Source organism: Solea solea, chromosome 1, assembly GCF_958295425.1.
Source record: "Solea solea chromosome 1, fSolSol10.1, whole genome shotgun sequence".
In the NCBI taxonomy this organism is placed as follows: domain Eukaryota; kingdom Metazoa; phylum Chordata; class Actinopteri; order Pleuronectiformes; family Soleidae; genus Solea; species Solea solea.
Window position 1 is genome coordinate 15,870,124 of NC_081134.1, and position 18,089 is coordinate 15,888,212.

An 18,089-nucleotide genomic window follows, 5' to 3' on the forward strand; every position below is an offset into this window, starting at 1 on the left:
GCTGCACGAGTGTAAAACTTTACTGTTTCTTCCATAAAATAAAGACAAACAGGTCAGTGTTTTGTGGCCTCCTGCAGCAGCAGGATGTCGGATCTCTTTCTCTGAAATGATCTGACTGATTCACTCATTTAACAGAAAGAAAGAAAGAAAGGAAGGAAGAAAGGGAAATTAGTTGTTTGTTTGAGCTCAATGAACAAAATTCAGTATTTGCAGTGACAATGAATACAATGTCATTTTCTGTGAGGTCATGCTGCATTGCTGTAATAATTTGGGGGAGAATTAATCAAATATTTACAATTGTTACATCTATTAATATTTAACTCAACGTTATCTGGGAAGAAGATTCCCCCAAGAGTTTCATAATCCACAATTTCCATTTTCTTCTTACATAATAATGCAGAACCTACAGAAGGCACAAATCTCTCGAAATAAACCACAAACCTGATTTAATAGTGAATTAGTTAATTGATTAATTAATGAATGTCCCATATTAGACTGTGGTGTTTTCTGTAAACAGACGCAGACGCTTAAATATAAATCCTGAACTATATAATCCAAATAAACAAACTGGGGTGAAACATTCCAAAATAAATAAATGTCTGCATTGTTATTTAAATTGTATCAAATGAATATATCTTAATTCATATAAGTCCATGTAATTATTAGATAATTACAAGTGCATGTAAAATGTATTGAAAATCACTTTATTTGTGGATGTTTGTCATAATAAATAAAGGAATTATAGTATATTGTATTGTAGGGCAACTATTTCAAAAAATAAGAGAGAATATTTAAGCACAATTAATAGCCCATTATAAAAGAAATTAGGACATTTTTGGAAAAACAAACAATTTCTATCTTGCATTATTATTAAAAATGAATTCAAAGAATTCTTCTTGAACAAAATAGTAACTAAGATAATCCCCTGTCTTTTCTTTTTTTAATGTTTTATTTTAAATGTCAGTTCTCATGTATTATAGTGGAGACACACTATGGGATGACTCCTCTTAATGTTTATAACCAGCAACATTAGTTTAATTTTTTCTTTTTACATAAACACAACCAATAATGTGAATAATTACACACTGAGAATGAACGCATTAATGTGACATCATCCTCCTATCAACTCCTATCAACTCCTCTTACTCCTGTACTCCTGGTTATCTCCATATAACATCACGCATATTGCTGCAGTATTGGCTCATCACGAGCAGCTACAGCAGGCGCTGGAGTGTTGGAGATAATGATTATCAAGTCGGTACATACGGCAGTGACACCTGAAGAGGGTCAGCCATTATCCTGTACAACCTCCTGAAAGAAACACACACACAATTCAGATAAAAAACGAAATCAATAACAACTCAAGCTTACAATCGCATATTAATACGAATACGAGTGGAATTGGTTTTATTATTATTATTATTATTATTATTATTATTATTATTGGTAGTAGTAGTAGTAGTAGTGGCAGCACTATAGCTTATATTTATTATTTATTGCTATGATGTTCTCATTATTTCAGCCAGACATTGTGAATACCAGTTCATGTAAATATTTATTGTATTATTCGTATTATTGGACTCCATTAGGTTACAATTAAAAGATTTTAAAGGGCCCTTTCCAGTAAATTCTGCGATAAAGATAATTAGATTATCGGCCGGCCCACAGAGTTTGACCGTGCCTGGATAAATGGGGAGACAGGGCGGCGTCCTGCCACTTCTCCTCGCAGGCGTCGTGTGTCCGAGCTGCACACTTTGACATCACTGAGAAAACACCTCATTCATCAACCGGGCCAGTGAGTAAGAAGAAGTACTGCGGGGGTGGAGGTGGTGCTGGGGAGGGAAGGGGGAGGGTGGGTGGCTTTTTACCTCCCTGACAACTGCTCCGTGAGACGATAGAGATGGTGGGATGTGAAACAGTAGCGCCTGGTGTGGTTACTCCCTCTGATTAAGAGGAGAAGGAGAAAAAAAAAATGCTCAAAAACTTGCCAGGCAAGAAGACACCAGAGCGCTGCCCGTGCGTAAAAACGCGGGTCAGTGCGTAAAAGTGGGTCCCCCCCACCACATGAGCAGAGTTTTTAAATGAACATTTGCACATGGATTTACATGTGAGTCCATTACTCACACACTCATCACACCATAAAGTGAAACATTCAGAGCAGCGGGGATTATTTAAAAAAAACAGAGGCAGTGGTGTTGTCCAGCGGGAATAGTCTGCTGTAATCTTTCCAAAACGAGATGCAGTAATTCAATCAAACAACCTTTAAAATGCAACAGTAACATTAAAAAAACAAACAAACAACAAAGGCCCAAATAGATCATTACGAATGAATAACACACACAAATTAGCTGATATTAAAAATATTAATAATAATAATATAGCTGTACCATTAGTTGTGGTAAATTCGTGGTCATTGTGGACATGCAGAGTGACTGTGTTCACTGTAAAAAAATAAAAGAAAAATAATGATGATTGTTGTCATAAATAATAGCAGAGGCAGTTTTATAGTCAGAGTTTAGTATTGAATCATAGAGTCCAGCTTTGCAGCTTCAGAGGGTAGAAGAATTTCAATGTGTCTTATTTGCACACACTCAGAGGTGATAGTGAGTTTAGTCCACTGCATTTAGTCCATTGTCTTTAGAAACTACGAGTAATATAGAATTAATATTGTGATTATTGGTGGAAAGTTTGGTGCAGTATTTCCAAGGCCAGGCTAAAAGTACAGGTTACATATATATGTATGCATATACATGTAGACATATATATACATATATGTGGTCATCCTGTGTGCCACTTTCTGGGTGCTATGTACATAGAAAAAGGGACAATTACCTTTCTTTCTTTGTTTTATATTTTATTTGTTAAATATTCAAAGGCCTTGGGGTGTTCAGGGATAAAGAGTAAATTATAAAGTGTTTCATTCTTGACTGACATACTTTAAAACATGCTATCGTGTGTGTGAGAGAGATAGGTTTTAAACTTTTAAATTTAAAAAAGAGATTTTAAAATTTGAAAAGTAGATCGAGTTTGGGCAGAAATACAAATATACATCTGTGTTTGGGCAGCGGTGGTGGTGAAATGGGGGTGACACCAATAAATTGCCATGGGAAACAGAATCTGTAGGGCCAGCCCTGCATGAACAGCAACATGACAGAGGGCATTGGCAGCATAGGGATGCAGAAATAAAACTGCACATTTAAAGTTTATTGTTCCGTTTATAGTGACATAAGATGGCAGTATGAGGCCTTTCTGAGCAGCAGCAGTTGAAGCAGCAGCAGCAGCAGCAGCAGCAGTATAAGTATAGACCAGGTCTAATATTAGTGGCGAATGTGGCGTCGTGTGCACTTGAGTCTGCAGAGTCTGAGCTCCCTCCCATCCAGACTGAATGTAAACAGACACAAATACCTGCTTAATGGTTGCGAGTGTGATGAACCGGGAACTGTTAGTGTTAGTGCAGCTCTGTGAGCGCGCACCGTGGAGAAGAAGTAGAAGAAGACGACGAGCTGCAAATGAGGGGATGATTCAATTGACACCTCGCGCTACTTTTGATCACTGCACTCTGCTCTCATGTATATTGGGGCCTGAACGAATCACCCGCGCTTCAAAGCACACACACGTTCAATCCCCCATGAAAAGCGTCTGACTTAAATAAACTAATTTGCAGCAGATTAATCGATCGCTGCCCAGAGTACAGAGAATAAACAAAATGAATTTGCATCAGGACCTTGATAACAACAAATCCCTAATTTGATATTATTATTATTTATTATTATTTTTCTATTTTGCATTATCAATTAAAGGCGTACATGTATTAGTTGATACATTTTTTTAATTAACCCTCGTCCATGCAGAAGTACAACATAGTGGCCTAATGATAGTCTACGTGAGACAAAGAAATAATCTTGACTCGTTTACAGATTACATTTTATTAAACTAGATTAAGTGTGATTATCGAGGAATGGTGGAAGAAGCAATCCGAGGTTTAACCTTAAATAAACAGCAACGCAGCAGTGGGAATAAATAAATGATAACGTCCGATATTACAACTGGACTCTCTCTGTGTCTGACTGTAACACAGTTGTTCACAATAGATGATATTTCCTCGCCTCACACACGTTTTATAGCACAGCATTTTGGTTCAATTTATTATACTACTACCAATAGTAATATTAATAACAATAACAACAATAACTACGTTTCCCCCCAACGTGCATGTTAAGGCTAATCAAGCCATTTAATCAAGTCTAAAATACAAAATATATATATAAAAAAAATACAGATTATGAAACACACAAAAATGAGCAAATCCTACAAAAAAAGTCACATTCAAAGATGTTTTCTCACCTGTTAATGTGACATTTTTAGATACAATTGGGATTTAACTAATCCGTTTTTTTAAAGAAACACACAAAAAACAACAAACAACTAAAAAAACCTCTTTTTAAAAGTCTCAGTAGTGGAAGCACAGAAATAAGCCACATATTTACAATGTAAACAACACTTTTAAACTAAATGTTTAAAGGTTAAAAACAATGTTAAATGTTGGATTGTATTCAGCGCGTGCACTAAGACTTACAGATTGTCATGAGAAACTGATCAGGGTTTTGTTTTTAATAAATGAAACAGCAGATCAGCTGGCGAGGAGATGGACATCCATCCCTCTGTGAAAGTGTCACAGACTTGATTACATTTGCATGTTCTCATGAGTTACAGACTTGATCAAGTCTCTTCTCTCTCTTTCTTCTTTCTTTCTTTCTTTATTTCTCTCTCTCTCTCTCTCTCTCTCAGTGTGATTGATTGGAGGAGTTCATAGGCTCGCACCCCCACCGTGTTTGCAGCAGTTGACGCTGCACATGATTGGTCCGCCTCCTGCAGTCGCTCTCACCGCAAGCGCCTCCTCTCATAAACGGAGTCAGAGCGCACCAGCGTTTCCCAGATACTTCCAGGAGAAGCAGCGGCTCGCATTGACAACTTTTGAGCGCGACCTATGGCACAAAACTAGCAGGTATGTGGCGAAGAAGCGACTCGTATTTAACCTCTTTATTCACCTTTTAGAGATTTTCCTTAGTCTTTCGTGGTTTTTTGAATGTAGTGTCGAGCGCACCAACAGGAACTCACTCATCAATTCAGGGTATCGTGTGTTTTTTTTTTTTTTTATCACTCCAGTCAACCTCTCGGTCCTTATCTGTTTCGGGTCTTATCAAATGGTTATCTCTTTTTTGCTGTGAAGACATATTGCGTTTTGTTTCCTATCTGATATATGTGTGCGTGTGTGTGTGTGCGCGCGCGCGTGTGTGGGAGGACAGGGATTTGACACGGACGGCTGGCTCCATGTGCCTTTTAAGCGCTCACGATAGAAGTATGGCAGTCACTGTGGACTGGGTGTTTTATATTGGATGATATAGAGCGAGTGAACGTTAGTGAAATGATCCACCAGACTCTCGTTTTATGCGTTTTTGTGCTCAAGTGAAGATGAAAACAAACTCTACATCAGAGCTGGATTTGCGTTTTTCCACAACATCTGCGCGTCTCTGTCCAGACGTATTTGGAAAGCTTTCAGGATTCAGTTGTTGTCCAGACTTCACTAACTGTCCTCCTTCATTTTCTTACATTCTACAGGGTGGACTACTCCCTGACCACTTTTATTAACTCCTAAGGTGTATGGAAATTGCTCCTGGATGGACCTGGGCGAAAACAGCTGGTCCATGGTCAAGCGAGAAGCATCCAGCAGCCCAGGCTCACCGGCTGAGCAGAGCTACCTGTCCGGTGACAGCAGGAGGGACGTTCCGACCTCGGAGGGGTTGAGGACACCTCCGAGTGAGCTTGACGCACTGGGCCACCGCCGCTCCGACGGCAGATCAATACACTCCTACGTTCACTTCGGACACCACAACAACACCCTGACCACTGCCGAGGACGTCCCGCTGTTTACGGACTTGGATCAGGGCAGTAAACTCGTCCTCTCCAGCGGTGCGCACAAGGCGAGCTTGTTGGTGGACTCAGCCGACATGTACCAAACACTGGCCATCGCCGCAGCCCAAAGCCAGACTGGATATGATTCCTCCTCTGGTGGTTATATGCACTCCAACCCCAACTCTCCCGTGTACGTGCCCAGTTCCCGAGTGGGCCCCATGATCCCAAGCCTGTCTTACCTGCAGGCCAGCGGCTCTGCGCAGCCCAGCCACGCCGTCTCCAGCCACTCGGTCTGGTCACAGTCCGCGCCGGAGAGCCCCTCGTACAACACCGGGAGCCCGCACACCTCCAGCCGGTTCCACTATCCCCCAAGTCCGCCCATGAATAACGGAACGCCGAGAGACAGCGGATACAGCAACATAAACATGAGCAACCGAGACCAGTACGGCCTCTCTCGGCCCCTCAGCGGCACCTACGCGAGTCCATACTCTCCATATGTTGCACCACAGCTCTCCCAGCTGCCCTCGCCTTGGCCCGGAGGACCCTTCGAGAACACCATGCTGCACACTCTGCAGAGCAGGAGTGGGCCCTTGATCCGAGGACCAAACGGAGGTAAGACCCCCTCAAAAGAAAAAAAAATATTGTGAATGTGAAAAGTGATGGAACTGATTTCATTCTCACTGTCTGGGATGAAAACCATGTTTTTGTAACATAACTCCATGTCCGCGTGAGAGCCAAAGCTCAAAATTAAAATAAAAAAAGGTTCGATCCAAACGATGTTTGACAAAGAATCCTTCCACAAAAATATTATTCATTTGTTAAAAATTATCTAGTTTGATCTGAGTGAAAAAATATTTATGGAAAAAAACCCGGTCTATTTCAGTGCGCAGACCAAGAATTTGGTCTAAAATGATACAATTATATAAAAAGAAAATATTCATGAAGTCATTTTTTAACATGAGCGTATATGTTTGGTTTACCAGCCTTCACGCGCTTTTATTATTATTAATAATAATAATAATAATAATAATAATAATAATAATAATAATGATAATAATAATAATAATAATAATAATGATGATGATGATGATGATGATAAAGATGATGATAATGATGATGATAATGATGATGATGATGATGTGTAGGCCCGTGTGAAACCTGTGGATCTGATTTGATTTCCTTCACCTGACATAAGGCAAATTGCAGACTTTTTTTATTTATTTTTCACGCACTCATTTTTTTCTCTCTCTTCAGTTTCAGATATTCTGGACGATTTGGGGGAGAGCAGGGAGTGCGTCAACTGCGGCTCCATCTCCACGCCGCTGTGGAGGCGCGACGGCACGGGCCACTTTCTCTGCAACGCCTGTGGCCTGTACAGCAAAATGAATGGACTGAGCAGGCCATTAATTAAACCACAGAAACGGACGGTAAGCAGAGAGAACACTTCACCGTTCACTTTTTTACCTAAACCATTCAAACAATGGACGAAAGTCATCGGTAAATTACCAGTGGTTCATCTTCTAATGTCCAGCCTAAGGTGACACGTGTATTTAGTTAAATACAATATATGTTACCCATGTTTGTTCTTAATTCATATGCAGAAATCTACAGCTATAATAAACCTCACAACACATACTTTAAACAATCGTTGCTCAGCATGGAAATGTCTCTGTAAACGTGTTAAATGTAGTTTCAAACACACGAAAAAGGTGCTGATTTAATTTAACTGAACTCACACATAGAAAGCGTGAAGGTAATTAATCATGCACTTAATCAGTCACCCACTCTGGTCCGGTGCTTGTGTTGAGTAATTTAATCTGAATAGGCGACACAGGGGCCAAATCCTTTCCTGCATGGTGCCATTACGCAGCATTACGCACAGATTTCTTTGTTTAAAGCAGGAAATCAAACGTAGCGTTTATATGAACACTCCTTGAAATGAACATCCTGTGCGTAAAAAGACAGTTAAATGGAGGTCATAATAGATGCTGTATTATTGTTAGGAAATAGTGTGTAAGTGGCCGAGTCGTAATCCAATTGGAGTGTGGCTTTTCCTTCACAGCTCATTTCCCCTTGCTTATGTTTCAGTATTATATATTTTTTTTTAAATCTCAAAAAAGGTCTAATATCATGTTTTGTTATTTATCACCAGTCCACGTCCAGAAGAATCGGTCTGTCCTGCGCTAATTGTCAAACCAGCACCACCACTCTTTGGCGCAGAAATGCGGAGGGAGAGCCGGTGTGTAACGCATGTGGCCTCTACACAAAATTACACGGGGTGAGTAGAGATTTTATTTCACACGCCCCCTCCCTCCTTAATATATCCCTTAATTATTCCGTTTTGATCCTTAATTCATCAAAAATCTGTTAATTTAAAACAAACAAAAAAAAATAATAAATAATGTGTGTCCATAAATGACCCCATCCGCAGGTACCTCGACCGCTCGCCATGAAGAAAGAGGGAATTCAGACAAGAAAAAGAAAACCGAAAACACTGAATAAAACAAAGGGATCCTCTGGTGAGTTTGTGAGAGCACATACTGTACAATACAAATCAAGGTGTTGCCTTTTACACTTGTGATATTAAACAACAAACTCAATGTTTTACAGGAAATAACAACTCTATCTCTATGACACCTACATCCACCTCTTCATCCAATTCTGAAGACTGTTCAAAAACAAGCTCTCCTTCTGCACAAGTGTCAGGGGTAAGACGTTCTATATGTTATATATTATTTCTCTATGTATTATAATGTGAGTAGTAATATTATAAACTTTAATTTTTGCTTCATTTTATTTGAATTCAAAGCATCACAGAGACAGCTATTTTGACATTTCTATTAAAGGGCACATGGGTGAGAAGAAAGAAAGAAAATGTATTTAAATAAAATCTGTGTGATCAGTTATACAGGTAGAAATGTGTGGAAAAACCTGTGTTGTTTGTTCCATTTGAACAGAAAAGTACACATTTTATATCAGCCGCAACAATAATAAAATAAAAATAGAGGGAATAATATATTTTTTTTAATTGTAAATGGGTTACAGGATGTTGCACAGACAGCAGAAAAGAGTATTAATAATGTGATAAAACCCCTTCTAGTTATTTTAAAAGTCAAGCTTTGTAGTGTTGCCTCCTCCACAAAGTGTCATTTTCAGTGCGGCCTTCACTGCAGCACCTGTTTCAATAAAACACTCACACTCACAGGCATTGACGGATGCTTTGTGGTGATGACTGTTGCTTTACAGACTGTAATGTTACAGTAAAATTAGTTTCACATTTTTCTCAGGATCTGTAGATTTTTCCGCCCCAGTTGTGTCATGCAAGGGGTATTTGAATCCTGAAAAACCAAAAAGTGAATCAGTCTAGTGGCAGCTTTTCACACACAATAATAACCCTGTTGTTTTTTTTTTTTGCTCTGTTGTTGCAGGTCAGTTCGTCCGTGCTGTCCAGCTCAGGGGAGGGAACAGGCTCCGGCTCAGTGATGAAGTATCCGGCACAGGACAGCCTGTACACCAGCGTGGGCTTGACTCAGCCATCAGATGTAGCTTCAGTGAGGGGTGAACCCTGGTGTATGGCCTTAGCTTGAACAACTAAATCTTTTTTTTTTTTTTTTTTGGGAGGACAGCAATCCCCGGCCCCTTCTGTCTGGATGCTCTGTGTTGTGGAAGTATTTCGAGGGACATTGTTTGTTTCCTTCCTTGCAGAAGAAGCGTTGGACGGTGGGGTGGGGTGGGGGTTGGGGGGGGGGGGGGTTGCGAAGAAGGGTGAGACCACTTCAGGTCATGCTGCAGACTTGAACCGAGACTGGAGTATCTGCCATTTTTCTCCAGATTGGTGTGGGGATCTTGTTGCCTTTAAAAAGAAAAATAAAAAAGTAAAAAAAAAAAAAAGAAAGAAAGGGAAACGCCAGGCTAGATGATCAACGTTTGGCCCACTGTGGATAGTTTCTGGACCCTGCCGTGCACTCGATTTATCCCACACTGCCATGACACAGAGGCCATCGTGTACATAACGGATTTTCCTCTCTGAAGAGAAAGCTGTTGTTTGGATACAGGCGCTTCCTAAAGCGCTGTACTACTTCTAATAAGTACATTTAGATTTTACTTTTCTTTCCACAACTGGAATCGTGCCGCAAGTGCCAAGACAACATTTATGAATCAAAAGAAGAAAGAGAAAAATATTTATAAATCTTCCAATGTTGAAAACATGGTTATGATTGTTAATAAAGATATCAATATAGAGTAGAAGTAAAGCCATTCTGATGCCTTCTTTTCTATCCCCCCCCCCCCCCCCCTCCTTTATAAGTGGTTGTTGTAGTACAGTAGTGTTGAATCTGCACATGTTTTCCACTGAAAGCTCTTACTGTATTTGACTGAAACTCGTGTGGTTTAAACAGGGTATAAATGACTGTGTCATGTAGTGTGTTTGTTTGATTCATTGTGAATATGAACTCCTTCAGACTAATTTCTGATGTCGAAACATTTCGGCTGTAGCGTGAAGGTACTTCCCTCAGAGCAGAGAAGCCGTTGGATGGATTTGTTTGAACAAAGCACACCCAGACTAGCTGTGAGTCCACTGACCTTTATGTTACAAGACATAAACTGCAAAAAAAACAAAAAAAAGAAGACTGTCGGCTGCACAACCTGATTCATTGCAAACCGTGTAACCTTCACAATGCAAGCATGTACTGTTGCATCTTTTATTTTTATTTTTATTTTTTTTTACCAGAATTAGAGCAATGTGGAGAGTGAGGTCACCTCTGAACAAACCCATGTTACTTTGATGACTTTGACTAAGGATTAAAGGGAGTGTAACGACAATGTTGAAGCAGACAATGAGCAAAAATAAATAAAGACAGCAAACAGTTTATATTACAATTTAATTGTCATTAGTATTTGCACGTGCACACACACGCTGCATCTGCAGCAAAATGGGCGGCATGCAGAAGCCATGGTGTGGGCGGAGTCTTCAAAAAAAGCCAATCAGGAAAATAAAATAAAAACAGCAGTTGATTTTGACGTGAAACTCAACACAAGCAGAGTTTTTCATTTTATCTTCATTTTTTTTCCTTGTCATTCATTCTGGTGGACTTATTTATTTCTTTAAATGCCATGTTTATCAGCATTTGTTTTTCTTATTTGTTTTTTTTTTTCTGGAGCATTATAAGAAATTATTTTTTATTTAAATTTAATCCAATAAATTGTTTCTGGTGATGCCAATGAATTTACAGTCACCCTGTGTAATTAATATGACTCGATATTAATATATTCCCCCCCCCCCCCCGTTTTCAGACTAAATAAAAAGAGAGTTTGCTTTTAAGATGTTTTGAATGTTAGGAGATGAGGAAAACACGAGCCCTGGATTTCCTGGATGTTTTTTAAAAGACTGTATTCAGACATTTTCAGGTTGTTTTTTTTGCCTCCACACTTAAGCCTTTGAGATTTTCTTTTCTAGCAGCAGCCACTGAAGGCCCTTTCCTTTGTCCTCTTGAAACCAAGCAGCTCAAAGTACCTGTCACATTGTTTACAATACTTAAGCGAATATGGCCTGCGTGAGTAATACCACCTGAAATGATTTTTTTTTTTTTTGGAGATGGCCAAGATTCATGTCCGGGCTTAGTGTTATCGGTCTGCTCTTTGACATATTGATTTAGCGGAGTTTATTGAGTGTGGAGGAATGTGCAAAAGTTTTGACATGAACACATACTCTTGCAACCGTTACTTCAGCTGGTCTTCACACAGAACCGGGGCGACACGGTCACTTTATTCAAGCCAAAGAACATCCACTACACACTTGTGTTAGTGAGTCCGGTGTGGAGTGAGGCTGCAAATGGAGAATGGAAACATTTGGCATGCGTTTATTTGGTGCCAGGTGTTAAATAAAACTCAATCTGTACACCGAGACCACCGGGCGTTAAGTGCTCGAGCTTCCAGGCAGATGGATTACAAGACTGCACCTTCAGATATGTAAATTTAAAAAACTAGTGTTAAATTCAAAACACCGGTAAATATTTATGGCTTTCATTATTTATGACGTGGTTCCACCTTGGCACTGTCTTAACTGGTATCCATGGTTGCTGCGAGGGAGGACGTGTAAACACTGCAGCGCAGCAAAACCCTCCCTGAGTTCTCGTCGGGATGGATGTTCACAAAGCTGGGGGTCACATCAACCGCCACATGCACACGGAACAGTACGGTACAGCACAGTGTAGTTCAGCTCGACACGGCGCGGTTTAGAACGGCAGCCTGTCAATCAACTCCACAGAGAAGAAGGAGAAGGCGACACAGTAAACACAAGGTAACAATGGAGGACGTCCCGCCTTTAATGTTCTTTCTACGTGGCGTGTGGCTGTTTTATTTAAAAGAAAGCTGCAGTGTTGACACAAAAAACGGCGCCATTTTGTGTTTCCACCAATCGGTACTATTCGGTTCAGTGTGGTACATTGGTCGACTTTATATGTTTCCATTGTCAGATGCTGAAAAGGTTCCCAAAATAACCGATCCATACTGCCAGGGTGGAGCTAAAACTGCAGACTTTTCTAACCTGTCTTCTTCTTGTGATCAACAGCTACATGCCAAAAGGAAAAGAATTGTGCACTGCTAAATGTCCCCTAGGTTCTGTGTCACACTCTTCTTCTTCATCTTCATTGTGTTGCACCGGTACGACGTCATGCTATATTATGTAGCTGAGGCAGATTCCAGCCCACACACCCCACAGAGGAACTGTTGCAACCAGGAACGATACAGATCAGTTATTTTGGCGGCCTTCACAACTTTAAGCAATGGATTCGCACATAATTGCTTAACACACTGAGCTGTACCAAACTGTACCACTTGGTGGAAACGGGCTGAGGTGATGCAAGCTAAAGCTGGCGGTTAGTGTTTGTGAGAGTGATGGAGACGGACACAGAGTCGCAGCTTTTCTGCCCAGAGGAATGATCAAACGCTGGACAGCGGGGGGGGAAACAGATTGGGTGGCTGAGACAGACGCAGAAGAACACAGATATCTTGATGGCTGTGCAGGGTTGAAAGTCCTCCCAAAGTAAACAGTACATGTTAACCCAACAGCAGCAACAGCAGCAGCAGCAGCAGCAACAGCAGACTACAGGCCCTGAGGCTGTTTGACCATGGGGAAGCAGCACAGTATGGCCCAGTGGCTCCCATAGGAGATGCCATGTTGATCTTTCCATGTTGCCTTTCAAAGGAGGGCACCGCTGGCCCTGCCTCCGGAAGAGATGTGATCTCTGACTCAGCCCTTTTGGGTTTCCTCGACAGACACTGGGGCACATGGTGGTAGAAAAAAGAAAAAAAAAAGTACCAACATGATAGCTGTGAGTGGCTTGCGAGGTCCTTTTAAATGTCGAGTACTGTCAACAGATCAAGTGGAAAGTAGTTTTCGGTGAATATGAATCTTTATTGTCAAGTAAAGGGAATTTTATTTATATCGCCCCAATATCACAAACACAATTTGCCTCGAAGTGACGCCCTCTGTCCTTATACCCTCGCACAGAGGAGGGTTCCCTCTCCCAGGACGGACAGACGGGCAGTAGGTGTCATCTTGCCCCAATGCCATCTGGGGTAGTTTCCAGCTCCTCATGTGACCCTCAGAAAAAGGACAAGCCGTAACTGAAGGGCAGATGAGGATAATAATATTAATGTTAGCAGTAATGAGTAGCTATATAAAGTATAGTAATAGATGTAGATGAAGCTCTCAAATCAAATGTATTGTGTTTTCACATTCATAGAAAGTTCAGTGGTGTTGTCAGAGCCGTGTCCACGGAGCGTTCGCCCTTTCACTCACTTTAGTAAGCACTCTTGGAATGGATAAAGGCATCTCCTCCACCCTTGTCAAACTCTGAGTCTCACACACAGGAAGTTTGTTTCACACAAGGGGAACTTGCAGTTCAAAAATAACAAGTCAACCGCCCTCTTTCTTTAATAATTAATCATTAATAAGTAACAAAAATAACTGAACGGCTGTGAAGTGGCCTCATGTAGTGTAGAGATGACATCATATAGCTATGGATAGACTTATTACTGAGAAACAGTGGGAGGGAGGTGTTAGAGTGAAGGATACTTGTTGTGGTGAAGAGTGAAATTCAGCGGGTGTGACAGTATGTGCTCAGCCTGACTCTGACTCTGTGTGTGTGTGTGTGTGTGTGTGTGTACAAACACGTGTGTGAGTGCATGTCATCAGGATTGCCAGGAAGTTGTCGGGGATGGGAATTCATGTGAGGAAATACTGAACGCTCAGAGTGGAGGGAAAGACAAAAGAGGTTTGTTATGACCAAAAAGGGGGAAAAAAAAGTTACAACCCTTCAAACTAAAACGTCATATCACACGTGGCAGAAAGAAAAAAAGTCAGAATCAAAACATCTTACGTGTAACTCGTAAAACATTTAATAGTACACACATTACATGGGCTGTAAATGCCTGTCATGCAAATGTAATTCTATCTATTCTATTAGATGCAAATGAGATATTCAGCTAAATCCGGTATAGACCTGGTTCTGTATGTGAATGCAGAGATATAAATAATTCATAAAAAAATAATAATAAAAAATATATATATATTTGACTTGCAAATATATATATTTTTGTTTTTTTTATTTTGCAAATTGCTCCTGCAAAACAATTGGCAAAATTCAAATTCTCTCTGTCTAAAAAAGCAAAAAGCTGTCAGTGATGCTTCTGTTCATGGTCTACTGATAATATGGGACACACGCCCTGCATCACGTCTTTCAAACTGTTCCTGGCTGGACCTAGGAAGAAAGAAGAAACAAGGTATTTCCCATCATTCGGCAAAACTGCCATGGAAATGATCCAAAATGGCCCTGAAACACATTTAACAGGGGCAAAACAAATAAGGTTATAGAGTTAGTTTCCTACTCTGTAGAGGCCGCTGGGAACTTTCTGCCATGAATATTGTGCCAATCGTGCACTTAGGCGACACAAACATGGGCTTTAAAGTTCCTGAGTTAATCAGCTGTTGACAGAGGTTTACACAATATTTGATGTAAAATGCCATGAAAATGTTACAATGACCTTAGATGACAAAAAAACACAAAAAATACATACTTTTTTATTATGAAAAACACAACCCAGGCGCCAAGTTGTCAACTGAACTTCCCCCTCAACAGTAGAAACAATAGTTTTTATACCATTGCAGGGACGGGCCCGACACAATTTGACTATCAAATCAATTCCTAGTTGTAGATAAAGCCGCCGCAGTTGTGTCAGGTAAGAGTTCAGTTACTCTCTAATGGGAAAGTTATTTCATTACCAAGTCGTCTGCCTGAAGGAGTCTGCGCTTTGAAACTCAGCCACTAAATCATGCAAGTTTCCTCTGACGTCGCAATCCAAGAAGTATGCTGAGATTCTTGTGGGTTCAGTTTAAGGTTACAGCTATCTCTCCTCTCCTACGAGCCCCGACACTCAGCCTTGTGTCCAAGGCGTTTTGAATTAGCTTCAGCGCGCTCGTGTATGGGAACCCAAGCCTGACGCCAAATGCAATACTTCCCCGAGTATTTCTGTCAGAGCCCCGGCCTTTCAAAACAAAACACGGTGAAATCACAGCGGGCTTGTTTTAATCAATTAAACATATGTCAACAAGCAAAATGCTAATCATTGTCCCAACAGGGAGAACGCATTCTCTCCTGGTGATGTATGATCACAAGTCAATCATGACTGTGAAAGGACTCGGGGACAAAACCTAACACTAAACCCACACTGGCTTCGGTTTCAGTGTTTTGGACGGATGAAATCTACTTTTTGTGGATGACTTTTTGTGAGAATAAGTGGCATAAATCTTTCCGGATTGTTTAAATTCATCATTAAGCACGTCTGGTGTGTAACAGACAAAACAGCAGAGTGAGTCAGTGACGGGTGATTTCCGTGCTCCATCGTTGCACAGCGTGTTTGCTTGTTTGTGTTTCTGTGTTTGACTTGGACCAGAAAGGAGACGCTGAGCTCCAAACGTCCAGCCTCGTAGAGAATCTACACGGAGTCATTGCTTTAGTCATTCGGGTCAAAGCGGGGATATAAATTCTGGGATTTTACCAGACCCTCCTACCCAGAATGCAACACCGCTTCTCAGACTTTAGGACCCACAGTCTTTTCCTGAAAGAAGTATGCTTGTGTAAACACCATTTGGCTCACTGAAGTCTTGAAATGTCATAAATTTTCATCTGGAGCTCAAGTTAGCAGCCGAGCCTCGTGGTGGGGATGAAGGATAAAGTGCAGGATGCAGCAGCCTCATGGAGGAGACCTCTCTGCTGCAACTGAGACCTCCAAGGATTACTCCTGATAACCAAATGAGCATCTCGATAACACGCTTTCATGGCAGGCTCCCAAACATGAGACAAAAATGAAAGGTTCAGTGTGTAAAAGTTAGTGACATCTCATGGTGAGACTGCAAACTGCAACAACAACAACAAGGAGGAGGACTCTTCCACTCACTCCTCCCTTTCCTAAGTGTGTCAGGGAACCACGGTGGCCTTTGCGTACCAGAAAGGATGTAGACACTCTTTCACAAGTCTTTTCCTCTCTCCCTTTCTCGATCTGCTGTTTCCTCTTCCTTCTTCTTTGTTTGTGCATTCATTTTTCTGTGGGTGGAGCTATTCTTCATTTGTGTAGCACGCTTTGACTTCAAAATGCAAAACACACACTGTTACACAGTTATGCACTGAGGTCATTTACTTATGGTCTGCATGCTGGCTTCAGATACCTCTCCCTTAGGGTGCATTCACACAAAAGTTGTCCTGCATTAACCAATAGATGTTCATTGTTTTTTTGTCTGCTCCTTCACTAATTCTTAATGCAGCGCCACCTCAGGCGGGGAGGGGACTACGCTATTCAAAAGGTTCCTTTCAATGTTGCAACCCCCCAATCGTACCGAGTCTAGCAGACATTAAAGTCGTGTGAAAACGACTTTAAAGAGAACACGTATGTAGATAATGGATGCGCGATCCATGCTTCCTATTCTTCTGTGCAGTCTTTATGAAGCGAATATGTATAGCAACGGCTATTCACTAAAGTCTAAAGTTAGGAGACACAGATAAAAATAGGTGCCACAGGGAAACAACCCTCACTGTCGGCTGTGTGGGATTATAATATTATTGCAGGGATTTTTTTATAGGTCACACACACACACACACACTGTGTGGGTTTTATGAGTATTTATAGGCTTTTACAACAAGAACCTCTCGGCAGAATTATGGGCTGTGTGAGAATAACTACTTTTTTGCTCTTTCTTTTACAAGGCCATTGTGGTTAGGAGTCAATTGTTGGATAAAATAACGATAATTTACCAATGAAAGATAATGTTCTGAGTGATTTGAATGTGAGTAGATGTTATAATTGGCTTTATTTCACTCAAAACACAGTGATTCATCAGTGTATTATCAAATCATATGGTTAAAAAAAATAAATAAAATAAATCATAGCAGTTGGTTCTAATTTACCTCTTCATTATAGTGATTTTGTTAAAGTCAAACTGATTCCTTCAATTACCTCGGGTGTAATTGCGTTACACAGCTGCGCTTCCCAGTTTTACCATCAAATAAACCTGCAGCTGCTCGAGTAAAACGCTCACATTTGATTCATGGTGGATACATTTGACTGATTTCTGAGATCTCTGCTCTCTGCCACAAAGCAAACCAGTGGCTATACCAAAATAACACCCGCGCTGTAACATGCCGTATCTCATGTCATCATACGAAACATAAAGTCTGATGTGAACCCAGTGACTGAATACAACAACAGAGCGGCTTCCTTGTGCTCCCCTGACCAGGCAGACCCTTTGGCTGAGGCGTCCAATTAATTATAGACATGACTTTAAAACTTCCTGTTTTTCCCTCCTTAATTAAGCCAATCTGCCCCGCTGCTCTGAAGAGAGGAAATACCTCAAAATAGTTCCCAATTTCAGCACATTCAATTATTTTGTGCTTGGGACAGATTGCATCAGCCGCGTTAATGTACGGATCAACAGTGTTTGATCACAGGGAAATTACGTCTGTCATTTCTTCCTGCTTCGGCCCCGGAATAATGTGGGAATTGTGCATGAGAGAATTGAGAGCCGGTGCCCGAGATGGGCACGAATTAGCAACTACGTGCCCCGAGTCAGGCCCATCCAACATCAATCTCTGTCTGACATGTTTATTATTACACTCATGTGT

The 18,089-nt window shown here is 40.9% G+C and overlaps 1 protein-coding gene across 1 annotated transcript; it reads left to right on the plus strand.

The window, feature by feature from the left end:
* The first annotated feature begins 4,894 nt into the window (after window positions 1–4,894).
* gata6 (GATA binding protein 6) lies at window positions 4,895–10,783 on the plus strand. The gene is made up of 7 exons (XM_058643452.1): window positions 4,895–5,005; window positions 5,620–6,525; window positions 7,168–7,340; window positions 8,066–8,191; window positions 8,345–8,432; window positions 8,524–8,621; window positions 9,342–10,783. Exons 2-7 carry the CDS (start codon window positions 5,679–5,681, stop codon window positions 9,498–9,500), a joined length of 1,491 nt encoding a protein of 496 aa, XP_058499435.1. The 5' UTR covers window positions 4,895–5,005; window positions 5,620–5,678; the 3' UTR covers window positions 9,501–10,783.
* Window positions 10,784–18,089: the final 7,306 nt, after the last annotated feature.

What these genes read in the sequence shown, in the direction of transcription:
- gata6 (XM_058643452.1), top strand. Translation starts at nt 5,679, where the DNA reads ATGGACCTGGGCGAAAACAGCTGGTCCATGGTCAAGCGAGAAGCATCC. An exon ending in GATCCGAGGACCAAACGGAG is followed by an intron (nt 6,526 to 7,167) that starts GTAAGACCCCCT and finishes CTCTCTCTTCAG; the next exon opens with TTTCAGATATTCTGGACGAT. An exon ending in TAAAACAAAGGGATCCTCTG is followed by an intron (nt 8,433 to 8,523) that starts GTGAGTTTGTGA and finishes AATGTTTTACAG; the next exon opens with GAAATAACAACTCTATCTCT.